This window comes from Dendropsophus ebraccatus, chromosome 6 (genome assembly GCF_027789765.1).
Source record: "Dendropsophus ebraccatus isolate aDenEbr1 chromosome 6, aDenEbr1.pat, whole genome shotgun sequence".
In the NCBI taxonomy this organism is placed as follows: domain Eukaryota; kingdom Metazoa; phylum Chordata; class Amphibia; order Anura; family Hylidae; genus Dendropsophus; species Dendropsophus ebraccatus.
In genome coordinates, this window is record NC_091459.1 from 128,496,099 (window position 1) to 128,519,809 (window position 23,711).

Sequence of the window (23,711 nt, forward strand, 5' to 3'; positions counted from 1 at the left end):
TTTTGGATATATCATTTAGAAACATGTGCCCCCAACGGGTTGAACCAGCGCCGTGAATTGCATTTATATTATAAAAATTTAACAAGCCCCTAACATCTATGTACAGTCCTTTGAGTGAATTCATACAGCAATGCTTTTAAATGTATTTGTAACTAGTTACAATGAATGCTTATTAAGAACATTTTATTGTCAACACGTGAGCCATTTTCCCACTTGGGGGGATGGGCTACATGTATATATGTGTGCACTATGTTACCTATCTTTGTCGTGATCAAGGGCGCGCATGCGCCAGAAACGCGTTGACGTTCTGTGAGAAGTGATCGATGTGTCCATGTTCTTATGGGTCTTTCCAATAAACACGTCTGATGTCTTCACCTGCACACGCTGGTCCATGAATCTTTCTAGGGCTATGTCACACTGCGAATATGTCCGGCCGCGGCCGGACATATACGTGTTAAACTCCGGCCGGAGATTTACGCTACTTGCGGCCGGCTACGTACGGACCGCGAACTTACGCCCGCAGTCCACTTACGCTTCCAGAGCGCCCTACGTAGAGATCTGACAGCGGTCTTTTACTTGGAAATCTTCGCCTAGCCCCGGACACCCCACAGAACCTTTTGGATCGGCACAAAAAGCTGTAAAAATGAAGAAATCACCACTACGTACGGGACCGCATGTAACACTACGGGCGTAAGTTACGGCATTTTCATCCTCAAACAATGGTCTGGTTAATTTTTTACGGTGCCTCGTACGATCCGGGCGTAAGTTCGTACGTAGTGTGAACTGTGCAGCCATACATTGTATACTTTCCATTGTACGCAAACTACGTAAGTCTCCGGCTGCTTATTCACGGAACGCGCTACGGCCGGAAACTTACGTAGTGCCTAGAGGTGTATCAGACACACAACCATGTCATGCTGCTCTATTAACAAAATCCATGACGATGCTCAGTGAGGTTTGATGAAAGCCATGATTTACTTAGAATTCCTTTGACAATTTTGTTTTTATACTGAATTGTTATCATTTATTGGATTATGAATCGTTGACAGCGTTCATTGCACAATAACAGAAAGAACAGGACAAGAGCCGGGGTCTGATGTCCAGATGTCTTTATCTTCTTCTTCGATTATTTAACTGAAATAAAAGAAAAAATATAGATTTAGGCTGTATATAGTAGTATTTTCTAGTGGTATCTACAGTTATTGACTGCCCCAAATGTGAGGTCATTCACCAATTTAATCTACAGTGGTACCTTGGTTTAAGAGTAATTTGGATTGACAGCGTTTTTCAAGAAAATCTCACAGCTTTTCAAAACTGTAACTTGGATTAAAAGCATTGCTTTGGTTTAAGAGCTCCCTGTACTGGGTGGGAGGGCATGTGGGGGAAGGGTATGCTCTGCATAACGGGTTCTATAGCCCTGACCCAGGAGCAGATCCCTTTCTGCTTGTTGCTTCATGCTCCCTGCAGTCTCTGTTAGCCCTTATGTTTCACATCTTCTTCATTCTTGCTATAACGTGCCTGCACTTACACTCAGCCACTCACACGACTGCTATAATGTGCTTGCACTTACACTCTGCTATACACACTGCTGCTATAATGTGTCTGCACTTACACTCAGCCATACACACTGCTGCTATAATGTGTCTGCACTTACACTCAGCTATACACACTGCTGCTATAATGTGCCTGCACTTACACTCAGCTATACACACTGCTGCTATAATGTGCCTGCACTCACACTCAGCTATTCACACTGCTGCTATAATGTGTCTGCACTTACACTCAGCCGTACACACTGCTGCTATAATGTGTCTGCACTTACACTCAGCTATACACACTGCTGCTATAATGTGCCTGCACTTACACTCAGCTATACACACTGCTGCTATAATGTGCCTGCACTCACACTCAGCTAGACACACTGCTGCTATTATGTGCCTGCACTTACAATCAGCTGTACACACTGCTGCTATAATGTGCCTGCACTCACACTCAGCTATAGACACTGCTGCTGTAATGTGCCTGCACTTACACTCTGCCATTCACACTTCTGTATAGAAAAGTTTCTGTCACTGTCCTCCTGCACAGCTCACTTCCTGATTGGTCCATGCTGAACACACACCCTTCCCCATTGCTGTCATGTGACCACACAGACCTCCTACAGCAGGCCTGCTTCTCTATTCTAGCCTGTTGTACTACGCTACTGCATTATGGGGATTTGCAGTTCGATCCTGTATCTACAAACTGCTGCTGTGTTTTCAGGCTTATGCAGTTACTATACATTATACTCCACATGCTGATTGCTATACTGTACAGTAACTTATAATATGTAATAGTCAGCTGTTTCTCATTGTTTGTTTCATTTGTTCTACATGTTATTCAGAATAAAAAAAAATCATTATTTTGGAGTGTGGAACCAATTTTCTGCATTCCAATGATTTCTTATGGAAAAAATTTGCTTTGGTTTAAGAGTGGATTTGGATTACAAGCGCGGTCCCGGAACAAATTATGCTCGTAATCCAAGGCACCACTGTGTATGTATAGAGATTACTGACTTATTTCTGTAACTCACTTACTACAGTGGAGTCTCACCATGTATATATGTTGTAAAGGAACAAGCATCCAAGAAATGAACATATAACACTGCATCTTTCTAGTCTACCTCTAGAATTTAGAAGTTGTGTAAGCTTAGCAGAGCAGGCAGAGCTTAGTATCCTATTCCATGCAGAGCAGTAGGGCTGGGATCTTGGTGCAGTCCATTGTCTTACAGAGAGAAATCTTGGTAGATAAGCCAGGGTGGGGATGGGGGTGGTCCGGGATTATGTTCTGACTTTGGGAACATTTTTCATGAATAATGTTGTGATAAACGGTACATTCAAAATAAAGTTCTTACCACATAGTTTATCTTCACATGTTTCTTTATTACTGCATTTGGAGCACCATCGGCCTTTTAGGTATGGTTTGTTCTGCGTATCATAATCATTACCTCTAAACAGTACACAAGAATGTTAGGTTAAAATGTGAATTTCTGAATCAGATTCATTAAAGAAAAATTTATTAGTTCCATGGAAATATAATGATTAAAGAGGATCTGTCAGCTCTCCTGTGTGGTGTAGTATAGAGGATGTGTCCTGTGTGGTGTATTATAGAGGATGTGTCCTGTGTGGTGTAGTATAGAGGATGTGTCCTGTGTGGTGTAGTATAGAGGATGTGTCCTGTGTGGTGTAGTATAGAGGAGGTATCCTGTGTGGTGTAATATAGAGGAGGTGTCCTGTGTGGTGTAGTATAGAGGAGGTGTCCTGTGTGGTGTAGTATAGAGGATGTGTCCTGTGTGGTGTAGTATAGAGGAGGTGTCCTGTGTGGTGTAGTATAGAGGATGTGTCCTGTGTGGTGTAGTATAGAGGATGTGTCCTCTGTGGTGTAGTATAAAGGATCTGTCAGCTATCCTGTGTGGTGTAGTATAGAGGATATGTCCTGTGTGGTGTAGTATAGAAGGAGTGTCCTGTGTAGTGTAGTATAGAGGGAGTGTCCTGTGTGGTGTAGTATAGAGGATGTGTCCTGTGTGGTGTAGTATATAGGATGTGTCCTGTAAGGTGTAGTATAGAGGGTGTGTCCTGTGTGGTGTGGTGTAATATAGAGGACGTGTCCTGTGTGGTGTAGTATAGAGGATGTGTCCTGTGTGGTGTAGTATAGAGGATGTGTCCTGTGTGGTGTAGTGTAGAGGATGTGTCCTGTGTGGTGTAGTATAGAGGATGTGTCCTATGTGGTGTAGTATAGAGGATCTGTTCTGTGTGGTGTAGTATAGAGGATGTGTCCTGTGTGGTGTAGTGTAGAGGAGGTGTCCTGTGTGGTGTGGTGTAGTGTATATAGGATGTGTCCTGTGTGGTGTAGTGTAGAGGATGTGTCCTGTGTGGTGTGGTGTAATATAGAGGAGGTGTCCTGTGTGGTGTAGTGTAGAGGATGTGTCCTGTGTGGTGTAGTATATAGAGGATGTGTCCTGTGTGGTGTGGTGTAATATAGAGGAGGTGTCCTGTGTGGTGTAGTATAGAAGATGTGGCCTGTGTGGTGTAGTATATAGGATGTGCCCTGTGTGGTGTAGAATAGAGAAGGTGTCTTGTGTGGTGTAATATAGAGGAGGTGTCCTGTGTGGTGTAGTATAGAGGATGTGTCCTGTGTGGTGTAGTATAGAGGATGTGTCCTGTGTGGTGTAGTGTAGGGGATGTGTCCTGTGTCGTGTAGTGTAGAGGATGTGTCCTGTGTGGTGTAGTCCTTCTATAGTCTACTGCAGTATAGTACAGTACAGTACATTAATATTTTACACAAATATTACTTTCGACCCTATGGTAACATTTTCGGTTTGATCAAATTTGCTCCCATGCAAAAAGTGACTCGGGGCATACTTTTTTAAAAATCTCTATAGTCTGTTCTATCTCTGAGATATAAGTCTTTTTGTTTATATGTAAATTAGACCCAAAAGCCCAGGGGGAATTCCCTTAGCACAGCATGAGCCCAGGTAGGTCCATCCTATGCCCTCTTACTCTAGTAGCTGTCAGTCAAATGATATCAAATCATATATATTTTAGATAGATAGATAGATAGAAGATAGATGGATATGTAGATAGATAGATAGATGGATAGATAGATAGATAGATAGATAGATAGAAGATAGATGGATAGGTAGATAGATAGATAGGAGATAGATAGATAGATAGATAGATAGATAGATAGATAGATAGATAGGAGATAGATAGATAGATAGATAGATAGATAGATAGATAGATAGATAGATTGATACAGGGCCGATTCTGGGGTCTCTGCCGCCTGAGGCAAACCTCAGGCGGCTGCCCCCTCACTGGCACCCGAAGCACAAGCCCCCCCCCCCCCCGACCCGAGCGCAACGGTGCGACCCCCTCCGACCCCGCGACTCCGGACACTCACCACACACAGCAGAGGGCAAGGAGAGCTGCTGGGTGACATCACGGGAGCCTGGCGGGACGCGGGGACAGAGGTCAGCGTGGGCGGCGGGCTGGCTCTGGCGGGACAGGTTAGTGGCTGCAGGGCTGCTGTCATTTTTGTTAAGTGAAACTTAACAAAAATGACAGCAGGGGGAACATTATGCCGCCCCCTGCAGGACCGCAAAATCTGCCGCCTGAGGCAGACTACTCATTTCGCTTCATGGCAGAAGCGGCCCTGGATAGATAGATCGATAGATAGATAGATAGATAGATAGATAGATAGATAGATAGATAGGAGATAGATAGATAGGAGATAGATAGATAGATAGATAGATAGATAGATAGATAGATAGATAGATAGATAGGAGATAGATAGATAGATAGGAGATAGATAGATAGATAGATAGATAGATAGATAGATAGGAGATAGATAGATAGATAGATAGATAGATAGATAGATAGATAGATAGGAGATAGATAGATCTATTAGGCCATGTTCACACTTTGTAAAACACCGGCCACTCTGTGACCCGGGCGGTGTTTGAGAAGATCATCCCGGCCGATACTGCAGTACCGGCTGGATGATCTTAATTTCTGATGAATTGGGAATGTGGGAGCATCAGTATGTGCTGGCATCCCAATTCACCACCGCACGCTCCATTGTGTGCACTGACATGTCCGTTTTTTGTGCGGCTGCTAGTGATTCTGACTGGATTGTAAACTATGGGGGAGATTTATCAAACATGGTGTAAAGTGAAACTGGCTCAGTTGCCCCTAGCAACCAATCAGATTCCACCTTTCATTTTCCAAAGAGCCTGTGAGGAATGTAAAGTGGAATCTGATTGGTTGCTAGGGGCAACTGAGCCAGTTTCACTGTACACCATGTTTGATAAATCTCCCCCTATGTGTATACACTCTGGCCGGGATACCCTCTTGCTGCAGCACAATGTAAGTTAAGTATCAATCACGGCCGTTGTTGCATATCGGCAGCAGCGGCGACATTACTTACATTGGACAGTAGTGACAGACATACACGTATGGATATTTCAAGTTGTCACATTTTGCAGCTCCACAACCAACATATACTGAATTCCACCAGGCCACCTTAACAGCAATAAACAGAATATAAGTGAAAGGGGAAAGTAACATTTAATTTTCATTGTGGCGCATGTCATGTGTGTCTCATTAACCCTTTAACAATTTACATTGAAATAACCTTTGCCAGGACACCATACAGAACCTGTATCCTCCAATATCCGTTGGAACACATGTGGCCGCAGGATGTCCTGTACATATCACTGAGGTCTTACTGCCATCCTTCCATCACTACTAGAGGTGCCTATGGCTGTATCAATGTTTTCCAGGACTCCCTACGGCAACATCCAATTTCTCCAGATGCCGGGACCTGAATGCTAAGCGTTCAGATTCAGCCATAAAGCCTAACCTAAGTTTATTCATCACTACTTCTCATATCATCACACCAGCAGGGGGCAGTGTGTGCTCCCCAGATCATCACACCAGCAAGGGGTAGTATGTCCTCTCCAGATCATCACACCAGCAAGGGGCAATGTGTCCTCCCCTCATCCTCACACCAGCAAGGGGCAGTTCTACAGCAGCTGAGGTGTATTATGAGGTTCTACAGCAGCTGAGATATAAGGTTCTGCAGCAGCTGAGGTGTATTATGAGTTTCTGCAGCAGCTGAGGTGTATTATAATGTTCTGCAGCAGCTGAGGTGTGTATTACAATGTTCTGCAGCAGCTGAGGTGTGTATTATAAGGTTCTGCACCAGATGAGGTGTGTATTATGTTTCTCTGCAGCAGCTGTGGTGCATTATCAGGTTCTGAAGCAGCTGAGCAGTATTATGAGGTTCTGCAGCAGCTGAGGTGTATTATAAGGTTCTTCAGCAGCTGAGGTGTGTTATGATGCTCTGCAGCCGCTGAGGTGTGTTATGAGGTTCTGCAGCAACTGAGGTGTGTTGTGAGGTTCTGCAGCAACTGAGGTGTGTATTATAAGGTTCTGAACCAGATGAGGTGTGTATTATGTTTGTCTGCAGCAGCTGAGGTGTATTATCAGGTTCTGCAGAAGCTGAGGTTCATTATGAGGTTCTGCAGCAGCTGAGGTGTATTATAAGGCTCTGCAGCAACTGAGATTATTATGAGGTTCTTCAGCAGCTGAGGTGTGTTATAAGGTTCTCCAGCAGCTGAGGTGTGTTTTGATGTTCTGCAGCCGCTAAGGTGTGTTATGAGGTTCTTCAGCAACTGAGGTGTGTTGTGATATTCTGCAGCAGCTGAGGTGTATTATGAGGTTCTGCAGCAGCTGAGGTGTGTATTATGAGGTTCTGCAGCAGCTGAGGTGTGTATTATAATGTTCTGCAGCAGCTGAGGTGTGTATTATAAGGTTCTGCAGCTGCTGAGGTGTGTATTATAATGTTCTGCAGCAGCTGAGGTGTGTATTATAAGGTTCTGCAGTAGCTGATGTGAGTACTATAAGGTTCTGCAGCTGCTGAGGTGTGTATTATGAGGTTCTGCTGCACCTGAGGTGTGTATTATAATGATCTGCAGCAGCTGAGGTGTGTATTATAAGGTTCTGCAGCAGCTGAGGTGTGTATTATAAGGTTCTGCAGTAGCTGAGGTGTGTATTATAAGGTTCTGCAGCTGCTGAGGTTTGATCTCCTCTCACCCCAGACTGTTATACTGCAAACCAATAATAACGAGATTCTGAATGTACTGGGGTGGTATTAAATAGAAAACCAGGGTCGGGTTGTTTATCAGTTTTGCACTATTATTCTCTGACACAAGTCAAATGAAAATAAGTAAATACATAAAAAAAAAAAAAAAAAAAATAATAATTACAAATAAATAAATAAAAGCCATTTTTCTAATCTCTGAGAAACCCTGCATGATTCTACATTATGTTTTCTGTATTACCTGGGTGTAATGGCCAACAGTTTTAAAGCCACCGCCTACACCATAAGTGAAGTCTTCTTTTTCACTGTCCCAGTCTTGGATCACCTCAGTCCAGGGAGTGATAGCAGATGAAAAGAACATATTTTCTCCACAAGAATAAGGAGCTGGACCTAGAAAGAAAAGATTATATTAGCCTTTTGGAAACTCCTGACCAGTCAGACTTACAGCTACCGGACATGATATTTTATAACTGGATTGATGGAAACCTCGCTCGCTGTATATATATATATATATATATATATATATATATATATATATATATACACAAACACACAGTCATGGCCAAAAGTTTTGAGAATGACACAAATATTATATTTTCACATGATCTGCTGCCCTCTGGTTTTTATGTGTCAGATGTTTTTATCACATACAGAAATATAATTGCAATCATATTATGAGTAACAAAAGCTTATATTGACAGTTAGAATGAGTTAATGCAGCAAGTCAATATTTGCAGTGTTGACCCCTCTTCTTCAGGACCTCTGCAATTCTCCCTGGCTGCTCTCAATCACCTTCTGGACCAAATCCTGACTGATAGCCGTCCATTCTTGCACAATCAATGCTTGCATTTCATCAGAATTTGTTGGTTTTTGTTTTTTGTCCACCCGTCTCTTGATGATTGACCACAAGTTCTCAATGGGCTTAAGATCTGGGGAGTTTCCAGGCCATGGACCCAAAATATCTGTTTTGTTCCCTGAGCCATTTGGTTATCACCTTTGCTTTACGGCAAGGTGCTCCATCATGCTGGAAAAGGCATTGTTGATCGCCAAACTGCTCTTGGACGGTTGGGAGAAGTTGCTTTTGGAGGACATTCTGGTACCATTCTTTATTCATGGCTGTGTTTTTAGGCAAGACAGAGAGACGATTCCCTTGGCTGAGAAGCAACCCCACACATGAATCATTTCAGGATGCTTTACAGTTGGCATAAGACAAGACTGGTGGTAGCGCTCACCTCCTCTTCTCCGAATAAGCTGTTTTCCAGATGTCCCAAACAATCAGAAAGGGGATTCATCAGAGAAAATGACTTTCCCCCAGTCCTCAGCAGTCCACTCCCTGTACCTTTTGCAGAATATCAGTCTGTCCCTGATGTTTTTTTCTGGAGAGAAGTGGCTTCTTTGATGCCCTCCTTGAGACCAGGCCAAGAGTCTCCGCCTCACAGTGCGTGCAGATGCACTAACACCTGCCTGCTGCCATTCCTGAGCAAGCTCTGCACTGCTGGTAGCCCCATCCCGCAGCTGCAACACTTTTAAGAGACGGTCCTGGCGCTTGCTGGTCTTCTTGAAGTTCTTGATGATGCGATAGATTGTTGACAGAGGTGCAATCTTTCCAGCTGCGATACTCTTCTCTGTTAGGCCATTTTTGTGCAGTGCAATGATGACTTGTTTCTTTAGAGATAACCATGGTTAACAGAAGAGAAACAATGATGCCAAGCACCAGCCTCCTTTTAAAGTGTCCAGTGGTGTGATTCTTACTTAATCATGACAGATTGATCTCCAGTCCTGTCCTTATCAACACCCACACCTGTGTTAATGGAGCAATCACTGAAACGATGTTAGCTGGTCCTTTAAGGCAGGGCTGCAATGATGTTGAAATGTGTTTTGGGGGGTAAAGTTCATTTTCTAGGCAAATATTGACTTTGTAAGTAATTGCTGTTAAGCTGATCACTCTTTATAACATTCTGGAGTATATGCAAATTGCCATTTTAAAAACTGAAGCAGTAGGCTTTGTAAAAATTAATATTTGTATCATTCTCAAAACTTTTGGCCATGACTGTTTATGATGGGTTCTGCTGTATGTCAGTTGGCAATGAGGTGTACTGCATTAGGTTTCTAATACATATATAAAATTTGTGTCATGTTATTGACAATTATATATATGTAAAGCAATACCAGAAACCAAAACTGAGTAGGAACCATGTCTCTGAGGACACCTTAAAGCGGAACTCCACATGAGGACAATTTGTTTTCTATTAAAAGTACATTGAAAGTTATATAGATGTGTCTATATAATGTATTACCATATCTGTATGGTTCTGCCACACTGGTAGCTGATAGAAATGAAGAAAAATGGCCTGTGTGCCAATTCACATTGTCTCCTGCTCCCACTGCTCTCCCCCCTTAGGAGACAAATACTCCATGCCTCTGTCTCACATAGTGTGTGTTTGCTGAGCGCAGGCTGATGATGCAGACAGGGGGCTGGGCATGATGTCACAGGAGGCTTGGCTGGATCCCCCAATCCCCTTGAGTGAGTGATTCACGATCTCTGATCAGTCAGAAGCAGATGCTGCAACTTCACTGATTGTGCAGAAGTGTGCAGTGACATTAGGGCTATGTTCACACATGTTGGAGTTTCATTGCAGTACTGCAGCATATTCACAGAAATGATGTCGTAACACAAGTAAATTATGCTAAATAGCAGAAAGGATCAGAGCCGACACTGCCAATCCAACCTGCACAATAAACGAGGCATAAACAGTATATCTCATGTAAGCTAATATCAGATAAAGTCCTTTATGTGGGGCTCAACTTCAAAGATAAAAGATGCTATGTATAATATGTGCGTGAAAATGAAAAGGAAAAAAAAAATCAAAAAGTTTTATACTTTATTCCAATATTGGCGTTACAAGTAGAGAATACAGCATTCTGTGTGGTGTTACAGGTAGAGAATACAGCACTGTGTGGTGTTACAGGTAGATAATACAGGGTGCTGTGTGGTGTAACAGGTAGAGAATACAGCATGCTGTGTGGTGTTACAGGTAGAGAATACAGCGTGCTGTGTGGTGTTACAGGCAGAGAATACAGTGTGCTGTGTGGTGTTACAGGGAGAGAATACAGCGTGCTGCGTGGTGTTACAGGCAGAACATACAGTGTGCTGTGTGGTGTTACAGGTACAGAATACAGGGTGCTGTGTGGTGTTACAGGTAGAGAATACAGCGTGCTGTGTGCTGTTACAGGTAGAGAATACAGCGTGCTGTGTGGTGTTACAGGTAGAGAATACAGCGTGCTGTGTGGTGTTACAGGTAGAGAATACAGCGTGCTGTGTGCTGTTACAGGTAGAGAATACAGCGTGCTGTGTGGTGTTACAGGTAGAGAATACAGCGTGCTGTGTGGTGTTACAGGTAGAGAATACAGCGTGCTGTGTGCTGTTACAGGTAGAGAATACAGCGTGCTGTGTGCTGTTACAGGCAGAGAATATAGTGTGCTGCGTGGTGTTACAGGGAGAGAATACAGCGCACTGTGTGGTGTTACAGGCAGAACATACAGTGTGCTGTGTGGTGTTACAGGTAGAGAATACTGTGTGCTGTGTGGTGTTACAGGTAGAGAGTACAGCATGCTGTGTGGTGTTACAGGTAGAGAATACACCGTGCTGTGTGATGTTACAGGTAGAGAATACAGCGTGCTGTGTGGTATTACAGGTAGAGAATACAGCGTGCTGTGTGGTGTTACAGGTAGAGAATACAGCGTCCTGTGTGGTGTTACAGGTAGAGAATACAGCGCTGTGTGGTGTTACAGGTAGAGGATACAGTTCGCTGTGTGCTGTTACAGGTAGAGAATACAGTGTGCTGTGTGGTGTTACAAGTAAAGAATACAGTGTGCTGTGTGGTGTTACAGGTAGAGAATACAGTGTGCTGTGTAGTGTTACAGGTAGAGAATACAGCGTGCTGTGTGGTGTTACAGGTAGAGAATACAGCGCTGTGTGGTGTTACAGGTAAAGAATACAGCGTGCTGTGTGGTGTTACAGGTAGGTTATACAGTGCTATGTGGTGTTACAGGTAGAGAATACAGTGTGCTGTGTGGTGTTACAGGTAGAGAATACAGCGTGCTGTGTGGTGTTACAGGTAGAGAATACAGTGTGCTGTGTGGTGTTACAGGTAGAGAATACAGTGTGCTGTGTGGTGTTACAGGTAGAGAATACAATGTGCTGTGTGGTGTTACAGGGAGAGAATACAGCGCACTGTGTGGATGGAACCACAATGAAATGATAAAGTACTGCAAATGATTCAGTAACACAATGAAACTGCAATGTGTGAACACAGCCTAGATGTTCTGCAACAGATTTGGGTGGGGAATGGGAAGGGTGGAGAACTGTGATGAACAGCTAAGGTAAAGCATTGCATTCTGGAACCAGTACTGTATTCTGAAAACTGCTCAACCAGGAAGTACAGAAACACAATATAGAACAACCTCCCCCACACACACATGCGCAAAAAAAAGGATTTTATGGTAGTTTTAAAACTGGGATAGACAGGTAAGTAATGCTATATGCTTCAGCAGAATTTTCATTTTTTTTTTAACCTCTACCTGGAGTTCCCCTTTAGCATGGTGACATGGTTCACTTTGATCAAATAGTTTGCTAAAATCGGAGTATGTACGGTAAGCCCTTGGACCTGTGGGTTGCTGTTGCACTTTCTGTTACAGAGGCATAGATGTGCTGCCAAGTTTTTTTTTTTTTTTTCTTCAACTAACTGTAGTGTCCCTGACATAGGACCTGGCATCGGCCAGGCCCTGGCTTAACTTCCGTAGGAACTGTTGTGTTTTGTGTCCTCTCTCACTGAGAATCTAAGTAGGACTTCCCTGCACTTCCTCCACCAGTGAAACTCCTCCTACAGGGGCTTTTTGTGTGCCTGCCTGTGAGTGGTGGGGATTAGTATGTGCAGGAAAAAGAATAGAGAGGATAGGTAGAGAGGAAAAGGGCACCTCCTGGTGGTCAGCACATAACACATGGTACAACAAACATTAACCCATGACCTTCTTCAGCTGTGCATAGAAATAAGTACATAAGGAATACTGACACCTAGTGGGGAAAGTGAATACTTGATCCATTACTTAACCTGAGTGAAAAGCTTTTTGACAGGTGCACAGAAGAAGAGAAAAATACCAGTGGTGGGACACCACAATACTGCTCCAGATTTTGGCTTATATTTACTTAATCCCGGAAATCTGTATTCTAATTTAGCTATTTTACGTTCACAATAGCAAAACTGAAGTGAAAATATGCTGTTTTAAGTTAATATACTGTTAATCAATTTCCTGCTATAATGCAGTAGACGGGAAAGGGATCCTCTATTCTATTATATTAAGAAATTGATTAACAGTATAGTAACTTAAAACAGCATATTTTTTTTCTTGTTTTGCTATTTTTTTTTTTTTTTTTTTAAAGCAAAACTAAAAAGAAAACATGCTTTATGTTGATGAATTTTTGCTAGTTTGCAGAGAATTTTGCTTCATCTAAACAATTGTTTAACTGTAGTGATTCGTTTAGGTTAGATTTGCGAATATTCGCGAATTTGCAGTGAAATCCTCGAATTTAGCAAAGTGAATTTCTGAGTGCTTTGCCCATCTCTATATAACTCTATTATAGCATATTTCATACTTACGTGTTATCTCTCTACATTTAATATCGCTGTGTCCTTTAACACACTTTGCCGCATGCTTCATTGCATTAAATGCAGCTTCTTCATTCCAAACCTTAGAACAGATAGAGATAAACAGAACAACTGAACTATTTTCCTTATAAACAATATAGCAAGTTTAATAGTTTAGATTTAAAGAAACTTGGTCATAAAGTACTGCTGCAGATCTATCTTAGATATCCTGATGAATTAGAGTGGTAGGAAAATGCATTACAGGGGAAAACTGAGGTCTGGAGATATTCATTGTGTCTATGTCCATGGGGTTTCCTATAAAGTATATCACTTAAAGAGGTTGTCCAATCAAATCAACTGGTGTCAGAAAGTTATACAGATTTGTAATTTACTTCTACTAAAAAATCTTAAGCGTTCCCATACTTATTGGCTTCTATATGTCCTGCAGGAAATGTTGTTTTATTTTCAGTCATCTCTGCTTACATCTCTGGCCAAGACAGGAACTGCCCAGAGCAGGAGAGGTTTTCTATGGGGATTAATAGAAAACTGAGACAGAGTTCCTGTCTCGGCCAGAGATAGCAGCAGAGAGCACTGTATCAGACTGAAAATAAAACAATATTTCCTGCAGGACATATAGTAGCTAATAAGTACAGGAAGACTTGAGATTTTTTAATAGAAGTAAATTACAAATCTATATAACTTTCTGCTATCAGCTGATTGAAAAGAAAAGGATTTTTAATGGACAACCCCTTTAACGCTGTTTAAAACTGCTCAAATTAGATGGCTGCTCCCATAACAACCATCAAAAAATAAAAACAGTTTACAAAAAGGAATATTTTTCAGTGTCTGCATCTAAATATAAAAAATTTAAATTTAGTTGATACATTCACTTTAAAGAAAAAAAAAAAAAAAGCTTTCAAGAAATCTACCCAAATTAAGGGATAAATAGAATAAAAGCTATAATGATATGTAAATTACTTCTATTTAAAAATCTCCAGTCTTCCAGTACTTATCAGCTGCTGTACGTCTTGCAGGAAGTGGTGTATTCTTTCCAGTCTGACACAGTGCTCTCTGCTGCCACCTCTGTCCATGTCAGGAACTGTCCAGAGCAGGAGAGGTTTTCTATGGGGATTTGCTACTGCTCTGGACAGTTCCTGACATGGACAAAGCAGAGAGAGCACTGTGTCAGACTGGTAAGAATACACCACTTTCTGCAGGACATACAGCAGCTTGAAGACTTGAGATTTTTATTAAATTTATCAATTTGAATATTTGTAAAACTTTTATTTGAAAAAAAAAATTTTCTCCAGAGTACCCCTTTAAGACATTTTCCCACTGCTCAGTTTGTAGTTTTGGTCCTTCCTGGAGATACATGTGATTTGGTAATAAATATAATCATTCTAGATTTAAAGTGCCCCTGTCGTTATAACTTTAAAAATCTAAATCAACAGTAGATGAGAAATAAGGCAAGTTTGCAATATACATTCATAATTTTTTTTTGTTATTGTTATGATGCTGTTAAACAAAGCTATACTTACCAGAAATTCAGGTCCACTCTCCTGAAGGCAGATTTTTTGACTTGTGCTGGTTGAAAAAAACAGACTAAACACCTAAATTCTGGCTAGTACATAGTCATGGCTCAATGGGGCTATCTGTCACATGACTGCCTTCTCTCTGTGAGCACTCAGATTGCCTGGGATACACAGGACTTCCTGTTTTCTGACTATTTTTCTTGTTTCTTGAGAAAAAAAAGTCAGAAAACAGGAAATGCCAATTTCTCCATGATAACTAAAATAATAATAATAATAATAATAATAATAAATGTATAATGCAAACTTGCTTTATATCACATCTACTGCTGATTTAGATTTTGAAAGTTATAACGACAGGGACACTTTAAGGATCCTAAAACATTTTAGATTTGTGTCTGTATAATAATAGGGTAACCTACTATTTTATACATGTTGGCAGCTGATGGCCACACGTTCCTTCTTAGATCATTGTGGGCATTGGCTATCTCAGTTTTATCGTCCTCGGTCACAGGAAGCACGTGGGGATATTTATCCTGTAATAAAGAATACAGTAAATATGATGGGTATTATAATACTTTCTTCAAGCGCAAACTAATTTACATTTGTCCCTTTTGTTTTTTCCTCATCTCCTTCTAAGATCCTCAAATGTTTTATTGCTTCTAGCATATTATTGCAAAACCAGAAAAAAAATATTTGTGAGGGGAAATGGGAAAAAATAGCAGCAAAAGAAAAAAGAAGCTTCTACTGGTATCCCAAAAAATCTTGTCCTGCATTTTCACTGCCACAGCTTCATCTTTTCTTCATCTGGGCACCATACATTAGAAGGAGGCCATGGTCCACTACCTATGTGGGACAGCAGGGCCGGCATCAGCACAGGGCTTACCCGGGCAAGTGTCGGGGCCCACAGTGCCCTTAGGGGACCAGAGAGGGAGAGGGGCCCGGTGTTCTAATGTTCAGCCTCCTTACTGTAGTGCAAGGTGAGGGGCTGAACATCAGAAGACAGAGAAAGAGCAGGACCTGCCAGCCTCCTGCAGAGAGAGAGGGATGAAGGAACTGATCACATGACCCACAGGTCCTCAATACTATAGTGTCTAGATCGGTCCAGAAGAGAGGATGAGGGAGAAGACTGAGCTGTAAGTGCTGTTTGTGTGTGTGTCAGTTAGTAATGTGTGTGTGTCGGTCAGTAATGTGTGTGTGTGTGTGTGTTAGTTAGTACTGTGTGTGTGTGTGTGTTGGTCAGTAGTGTGTGTGTGTGTGTCAGTTAGTATTGTGTGTGTTTCAGTCAGTAATGTGTGTGTCAGTCAGTAATGTGTGTGTCAGTCGGTAATGTGTGTGTGTGTCAGTCAGTAATGTGTGTGTCAGTCAGTAATGTGTGTGTCAGTCGGTAATGTGTGTGTCAGTCAGTAGTATATGTGTCAGCAATGTGTGTGAGGCTCCAAGGGCCTGCAAAAACCTGGAGCCGGTCCTGTGGTAGAGCACCTAACCAGTGCCTCCACTGAGCAGGTAAGCTGCAATGTATACAGCATAACTGTTTACCTCTGTAACTGGTTATATACCTAGAGGGGGGATTATTTATCTACTGTTGCCACTTATCTAGCGAATCAGGGTACCTATTTACTTACTGTGTGGCTATCTATCCACTGAGGGCTCTACCTACTAGGACCTATCTCCCATCTGTGGGGGCCTAACTACCTATTGTGGGAGCTAATGACCAACTGGAAGAGCTAGGAAATTACAGCGGGGGACCTTTGTACCTACAGTGGGAGTTACCTATCTGGAGGGGGTAGAAAACTACTAGCAGGGTACCAGCTTCTTGGGGGCATTACCTACCTACAAGAAGAACTATCTACCTACTTGATGGAGTCATCTACTTTCTAGAGTTGGGTTAGGAAACTATTGGGGGGAGTGCAGAAGCCTGGTCAGTCTACATTTTAAAAGCCGCCCCCAGTCAGTAACTGTAACTTGTGCGCCCGGTCAGTGTGCTGGCATCTGGCTTCATAACTAATGATTGGTTCTTTTAGCCACTGCAGCATCCGATCAGAGCTATATATTAACTGATAAGCATCATACCCATATAAATATATATCACACACAAACACAAAAATCAGACTTGGACAAATTCTGAAATTGTGGAGCAAAATTAAAACCGATTTGCTCACCTGTGTTACGGAATGCTTGGCTGGTCGGAATATTTAAATTATTTACTAAGTTCTTCAAATCCGGCTGTTCTTAATCTCCTTTACCAGATCTTAATCTTGGCCACGTAGCTTATTTTTACTCCGTTATTACACACTTGTTTTTTCTAACTCATGTTGCTAAGTTCCTGGTTACCTAGCCGTGCTCTCATTACCCCATCTCTCTATCATCCCCTTTCTAGCACATTTTGAGACTTCTTAGGGTAGCTTCACACGTACCGGATCCGAAGCTGATTTCACGCTGTGAGAATTTTCATTCCGCTGCCAGTATGTGACCCGGCCCCTTTAACTCCTGCCGCCCTGATCCCCTCACTCCTCATAAGCCAATCAGTGCACGGCAGCACTGATTGGCTGATGGGGACCGACGGGAGCCGGGGGCCTCACACAGCCGTGGCGCCGAGCAGGTAATGTATGCTCCGGGTCGGGGGCTACGGGCGGCTTGGGGTTAAAGGGGTCGGGTTACATACCCGAAGTGGAATGAAAATTCTGCTGTGGATATGTAACCCCATAGACCTTCACACTACCAGGATCCGCAGCGGATTTTGCTGCAAACTCACAGCGTGAAATCCGAAGCGGATCCGGTACGTGTGAAGCTACCCTTAAAGGGTTTTTCTCATTTCAGCTAACATAGTTGAACTTGTAGCACTTCACTCTAGCTAGAAATGATATCAAAGAGTTCTTCAATCAATTCTTTCCTTCTGTATAATGCAATAGAACAAAAAAACAAGAGCACAAGAGCAGAACTCACCTCCTCCAGGTACTTGTTCTTTTTTGGTCCATACTTTTTCTATTAAAAGAGAAAAGAAAAAAAATATTAACATTGTTAAATTTCTTGTTTATAGACAGGGGCATAGCTAGGATTCACGGGGCCCGTAGGAAAAAATGGTAAGGGCCCCCCCTCCCTTATGCACAACACAAAGCACTGTATATATATATATATATATATATATATATATATATATATATATATATATATACATATATATATGCTTTACTGCTCGTGCACAGAGCTCGGCACATTTTGGAGCTCTAGAAGCTGGAGAACAGAGGTCAGAGCTTATCAGTGCAGTGAAGCGGAGATCTCTGTCATCTGCTTGTTAACCCTTTTTTGTGTTGCAGCATGTAAGTAAACATTGGGTCACTTACACACTGCAGTACATAAGGGGTTAAGCAGAAGGACACATGCTCCTACCTTCTTCCCAGGGCCCCCCTCCTGTACGGGCCCATAGCAACTGCCTACTCTGCCTCTATGGTAGCTACGCCACTGTTTATAGATATGATAAGATGTATGTGCTCTATACACAACGACTGCTGAACTGCTGTAAAAAGTGATATTGACAGACATTGAGAGGTTAATAATAATAATAATATAAAAAATGCATGGCTTTTATAAAACTATGGGAAAAAGAAATTCAGCTCTCACCAACAAGATGTCTGTTTCATTATATACCGACATGAAATTTATCAAACTCTCGGACGGTAATAGTGGTGAAAGGAATAGATATTACTCTTCTAGCATATAAGAAATGCCTTTTACGAGACTAACAGACTCTCTTCCTACACCATCTGAATTATGTGAACTACTAAAGTTAAAGTTGTTTGTTTAGTTATAAGGTTTATGGTACATGTAATAAGAGAATGACCAAGTAATCCTGATGAAACAATCTTCATCTGAAAATATGGACTTGACAAAGAACTTTCAACATTGCTACTCTAAAAAGAAAAATGTCGATAGGCATGCTTTTGAGACTCTTTATATACCAAAGATATATATCTCATAATATCAGTATTTTAATAGTTTAAGATGTAAACTATTGACTATTGTGCCTAATAAAATAAAAAAATAAAATAAATATATATATATATATATATATATATATATATATATATATATATATAATAATAATAATAATAATAATTATTATTATTATTATTATTATTTAATTTTTTTTATCACTACTAAAGAACAACACAAATATTACAATACTATTATTTTAATTAGCATGAATGTCTTAAAATTTCTTTACAAATTAATATAATAATAATAATAATAATAATAATAATAATAATAAAAACACTAACAAAAAAAGAATATATATGAGTAGTAAGATAATAATAATAATAATAATAATAATAATAATAATAATAACACCCTCATCATCTGCATTATTGTCAGTATTATTTTTAGTAGTATAATTTTTTAGTATATGTACTAGTAATAACTAAAAATAATGACAGCTGTAGAAGAATGCCAATAATAAACATTGATAGTTTATTAGAACTTTATAAATACTACTTAATAGATGAATAATAGAAATAATAATGTATAATAATGATAATACTTAATGTATTGTTGTTGCTGTTATTATTATTATTATTATTATTATTATTATTATTATTATTATTATTAATGTTGTTCTTGTTGTTGTTCTTGTTGTTCTTGTTGCTCATAAAGAATAAGGGCACTGCTTATAAGTATTTTGTGTTCATCATCTATGATCAAAACTAAGTGTATGATTAATACAATAGTCAATACTTTTGTTGATTACTATTATTATTATTATTATTATTATTATTATTATTATTATTATTACTAGTATTAATGTAAATATTAAATTGAAGGTGGATTACATATATTATCAATGTATAGTAGCTCTTTCATTGTATAATAGCATAAAAAAATGAAATGCTACAACTACTACCAATATTGTAGCTGAGTACAAACGCTAATACAGTAGCGTGTGGCTCACAATGGCCTGTGCCTGATTCCCCACAACATACAGTGCCCGCTGCCCTCCATAACTGAGGCCTCTTTTGTTGTGGTGTGAATGGTTGACCCTCTGGCATGAGAGCTGTTGCACCAAAACAATGCACGGCGGGCACACTCTGCTCAGGCATGAAATTACACTCTATTTACCCATTGTTCAGGCCAAGGAAATGTATGTCACACAGTCACCGGTACAATACTCTACTTAATGACAACAATTAACAATCACTAAATTCTGTCCTCCTAATATTCTCACGTCATGGATTTATATATTACTGGGAGACAGAGATGGAAGTGTGGAGGAAATAGGGAGGACCTGGCTGTACGGGAAGTGGCAGACAACTAATCTATCAAAATATATATATATATATATATATATATATATATATCAGCAAATACTCAGCAGCACTCCAAGGTTGCGTGAAAAAAACGTGAAGAAATTTATTCCATAAACAAAATTCACAGCAGACAAGGTGAAAAGGAACACAACGTTTCGGCGTACCTTACGGCATTTTTCAAGGCACTTGAAAATGGGGTAAGGTACGCCGAAACGTCGTGTTCCTTTTCACCTTGTCTGCTGTGAATTTTGTTTATGGAATACATTTCTTCACGTTTTTTCACGCAACCTTGGAGTGCTGCAGAGTATTTGCTGATAGCTGAACTTTGATCCTTGGTCTGAGATCCGTCTGCTGGCATTCTATCCTTTACCTCTTGTGGTGCTGTCTATATTACTATATATATATATATATACAGTGGTGCCTTGGATTACGAGCATAATTCGTTCCGGGACCGTGCTTGTAATCCAAATCCACTCTTAAACCAAAGCAAATTTTCCCATAAGAAATCACAGAAATGCAGACAATTGGTTCCACACTCCAAAAATAATGATTTATTATTCTGAATAACATGTAAAATTAATGAAACAAACATTCAGAAACAGCAGAATATGTGTTATTATAGGTTACTGTACAGTAATGGAGAGGATGGTAGATACAAGGGCAGACAGAGACTGCAGAGAGCATGAAGGAATGAACAGGGCAGATGTGTGGGCACAGTATAGCAGCACTCTCTGTCCGGGGAGAGAGGGGTTACAGCTATGGAGAGATTACCTCCACAGTCCTGTCCCCTGATGTAAGCCCCAGCCTGAAGTGCATCTGGTATGATTTGGAAGGTGAGGAAGACCTTCTGGGTCTGAGTACAGGGCTGTAGACCCCGCTATGCAGACCATGCCCCTCCTCCATGCGCGCTCCCACAGTACAGGGAGCTCTTAAACCAAAGCAATGCTCTTAAACCAAGTCATAATTTTGAAAAACTGTGATCTCTTATATCAAAACGCTCTTAAACCAAGTTACTCTTAAACCAAGGTACCACTGTATATATATATATATATATATACAATATGTAAAAGATGGATAATAATTTCTTGCTTTATGTACTCTATCTATCTATTATCTATCTATCTATCTATCTATCTATCTATCTATCTATCTATCTATCTATCTATCTATCTACCTATCTCCTGTCTATCTATTCTCTTTTCAAAACCAAATCATATAAAAACATTAATATTGTGTGTGTGCGTGTGTATGTGTGTGTTTTTGTGCCCCCACTCCAGTTCACAAGCGGTCAAATATCTGAATACCGGTATCTGTATAATATTCTATATAGTGTTTTATGGTATTTCAGCAGTACAGCCGGATTTGTTTCTCTTCTCACCTCAGGGAGCCAAGTGCACAGTTCTGATGGATTTCTAGAGAAACTCACAGATAACAACAGGTGGCGAGGGACTCATCTGACCAACTGTTAATGACCGAAGACAAACATCCTACAAACAGTGGCCGAGCGTACCATATTGTTTTTGTAACCCCCAGCCGTAACTGAAGTGTGAAGTATATTTTCTTTTGAAAAAGATGATAAATTGGGCACAAATCACGGATTATGTGATTTTTTGGGGGGTGAACTCTCAAACCAGGCAGATTAAGAAAAGTTGCATCTTCAAAATATTCGCCCGTCCAATACTGGATCATAAATGGGTGAAAAATCTATTTATTTGCTTAAGAATAGGCACAAAGCCCTTGATAAATGTTCCCCAATGTTTTTTGGCTGTTTGATGGCCTTTTTTTTTTTTTTTTTTGACGGTCATTGTTTTGTCCAAATAACGTCCGTTATTTCAATACAACAGATATTATTTTTGGAATACCGGCAGTTGTTTGGAAATATCAGATGTTATTCGGCCACAAAATTACGACATCTAAAAAGAACGGCCATCAAACAGCCCCCCCCCCCCCCCCAAAAAAAAAGAAGACATTTTGTGGTCGTAGAATTTAGCTCATTCATCTTGTTTTAAAAAATTTTCATAGCAAAAAGTATATAAGTAAATAAATAAAAGTATAACAACAACTGAAGGTGATCTAGAGGGCACGCCACTCACCATCAGGGTTTAGCATACTACATAGAGTCTGTAGTGCTATTCAAGTCATATCACCTCTACTTAGAGAAATTCCAACCCCCAACATATATATATATATATATATATATATATATATATACATACATCGGAAAGGCACAGTGGGACCATCAGCACAAACATACAGTAAGGCCAGGTTCACACTACGTAAAAAACACGGCCATATTTCATACAAACGGCCATAATTGCACAAATAACGGCCGTGTTTTTTTACGTAGTGTGAACCTGGCCTAAATCTATTCTAGAGAATATGTACATGCCAGTGCAGCATAGAAGTCCAGTCCTTATTTCTTAGGCTGGTCCCTGCTATCGCTACTTACTTACTTTTCCATCTGACATATGAAGCATTGCAGATAGGCAAATCACCAGGCTGATGGTAGTGACTGAGAACATGTTGCAGATGTCGTCTTCTATTGCAATCAGGATAGATGCTGTAAGCCCTGAAAAAGAGTTCACATAGAAAGAGGAAAACTAGTCCCGATAAGAATTAAAATCTCCGAGGAGAGAGACGAGGCGGGGAACGATTGGCTGCTGATGCAGACTCCAGGAATTTGGCCGTTTAACAAGTGCGTTTGTTTGATATGTCACTTTGATCTACGCAGCTTAGAAGGGCTGAAACAGAAGATAAAGCAAATTTTACATTCAATTCTATCCAATTCTTACATTCTAGCTGCACAATGTAAACCACCAGGCAGCTGAGATTATTCAGTGTCATCCACTGTGATGTGTGCGCCATAAGGGACTGCTGAGAGGGCAACATTGGCTGCCACTTCCCTTCCTTTCTAGATCATTGAAGATACTGCTTCTTATTGGGGACATATTCCATAGTAAAAGGGTATGTGTGGTGTCCTACCACGGCTGCTGCTATTGGTTACATCCTTGGTAAAAGCTTGTACTTATTGTGCAAAAGTGGTGATGAAGGTAGCGATAAAGTTTCGCCACTAGATGTCGCTGTATTAGATGTATGTATTCAGATGCTACACGGCTGAAGTATGTAAAGGGTTATTGTTTATTTGTATATCACATGGATCTGTGGACCTATAGGAATCTGTTCTTCTCTCTCTTTACTTCTTCTGTTGCACTCTTCACCTTCTCACAGTGCACTTTAGATCTGCTGAGGAAGGAAGTCACATGGGTAGAGGAAGTGCACAAGTCTTTTGAGCTGGACATTGTAGAGGAAGGACACAAGCTAGACAGCACTCTACAGGGGTCCTCTCTGGGCCTTGGCCCTCTGCCAGGTCCCCTACTCATGTTCAGTCTTAGTCAGATCCCCGTATGGGTGGGAAGCAAGACAAGACACAGCTAACAGTTTCTTCTCTGATCACGCTACACAACACTATGCAGTGTTAAACTCTTACAAGAGAGGACAAGTCAGAGACAACCTCAACCCACGCCGCAGACTAGGAGAGTAACAGTGCAGGACAGTATCCACAGACAGCAGTAAGCTAGGAACTGATCCGGATA

General features: G+C 40.8%; 2 protein-coding genes across 2 annotated transcripts in view; both read right to left on the bottom strand.

Annotated features, from left to right (window-relative positions):
* The window catches only part of LOC138796053 (cysteine-rich venom protein-like), a 427,653-nt gene that overhangs the window by 101,399 nt on the left and 302,543 nt on the right, over window positions 1-23,711 (bottom strand). The window lies entirely within an intron of this gene.
* LOC138795082 (allurin-like) lies at window positions 435-22,785 on the bottom strand. The gene is made up of 8 exons (XM_069974037.1): window positions 22,572-22,785; window positions 17,762-17,800; window positions 15,238-15,351; window positions 13,299-13,389; window positions 7,883-8,031; window positions 5,965-6,059; window positions 2,894-2,988; window positions 435-1,134 (listed from the first exon to the last, which is right to left on the bottom strand). Exons 1-8 carry the CDS (start codon window positions 22,638-22,640, stop codon window positions 1,127-1,129), a joined length of 660 nt encoding a protein of 219 aa, XP_069830138.1. The 5' UTR covers window positions 22,641-22,785; the 3' UTR covers window positions 435-1,126.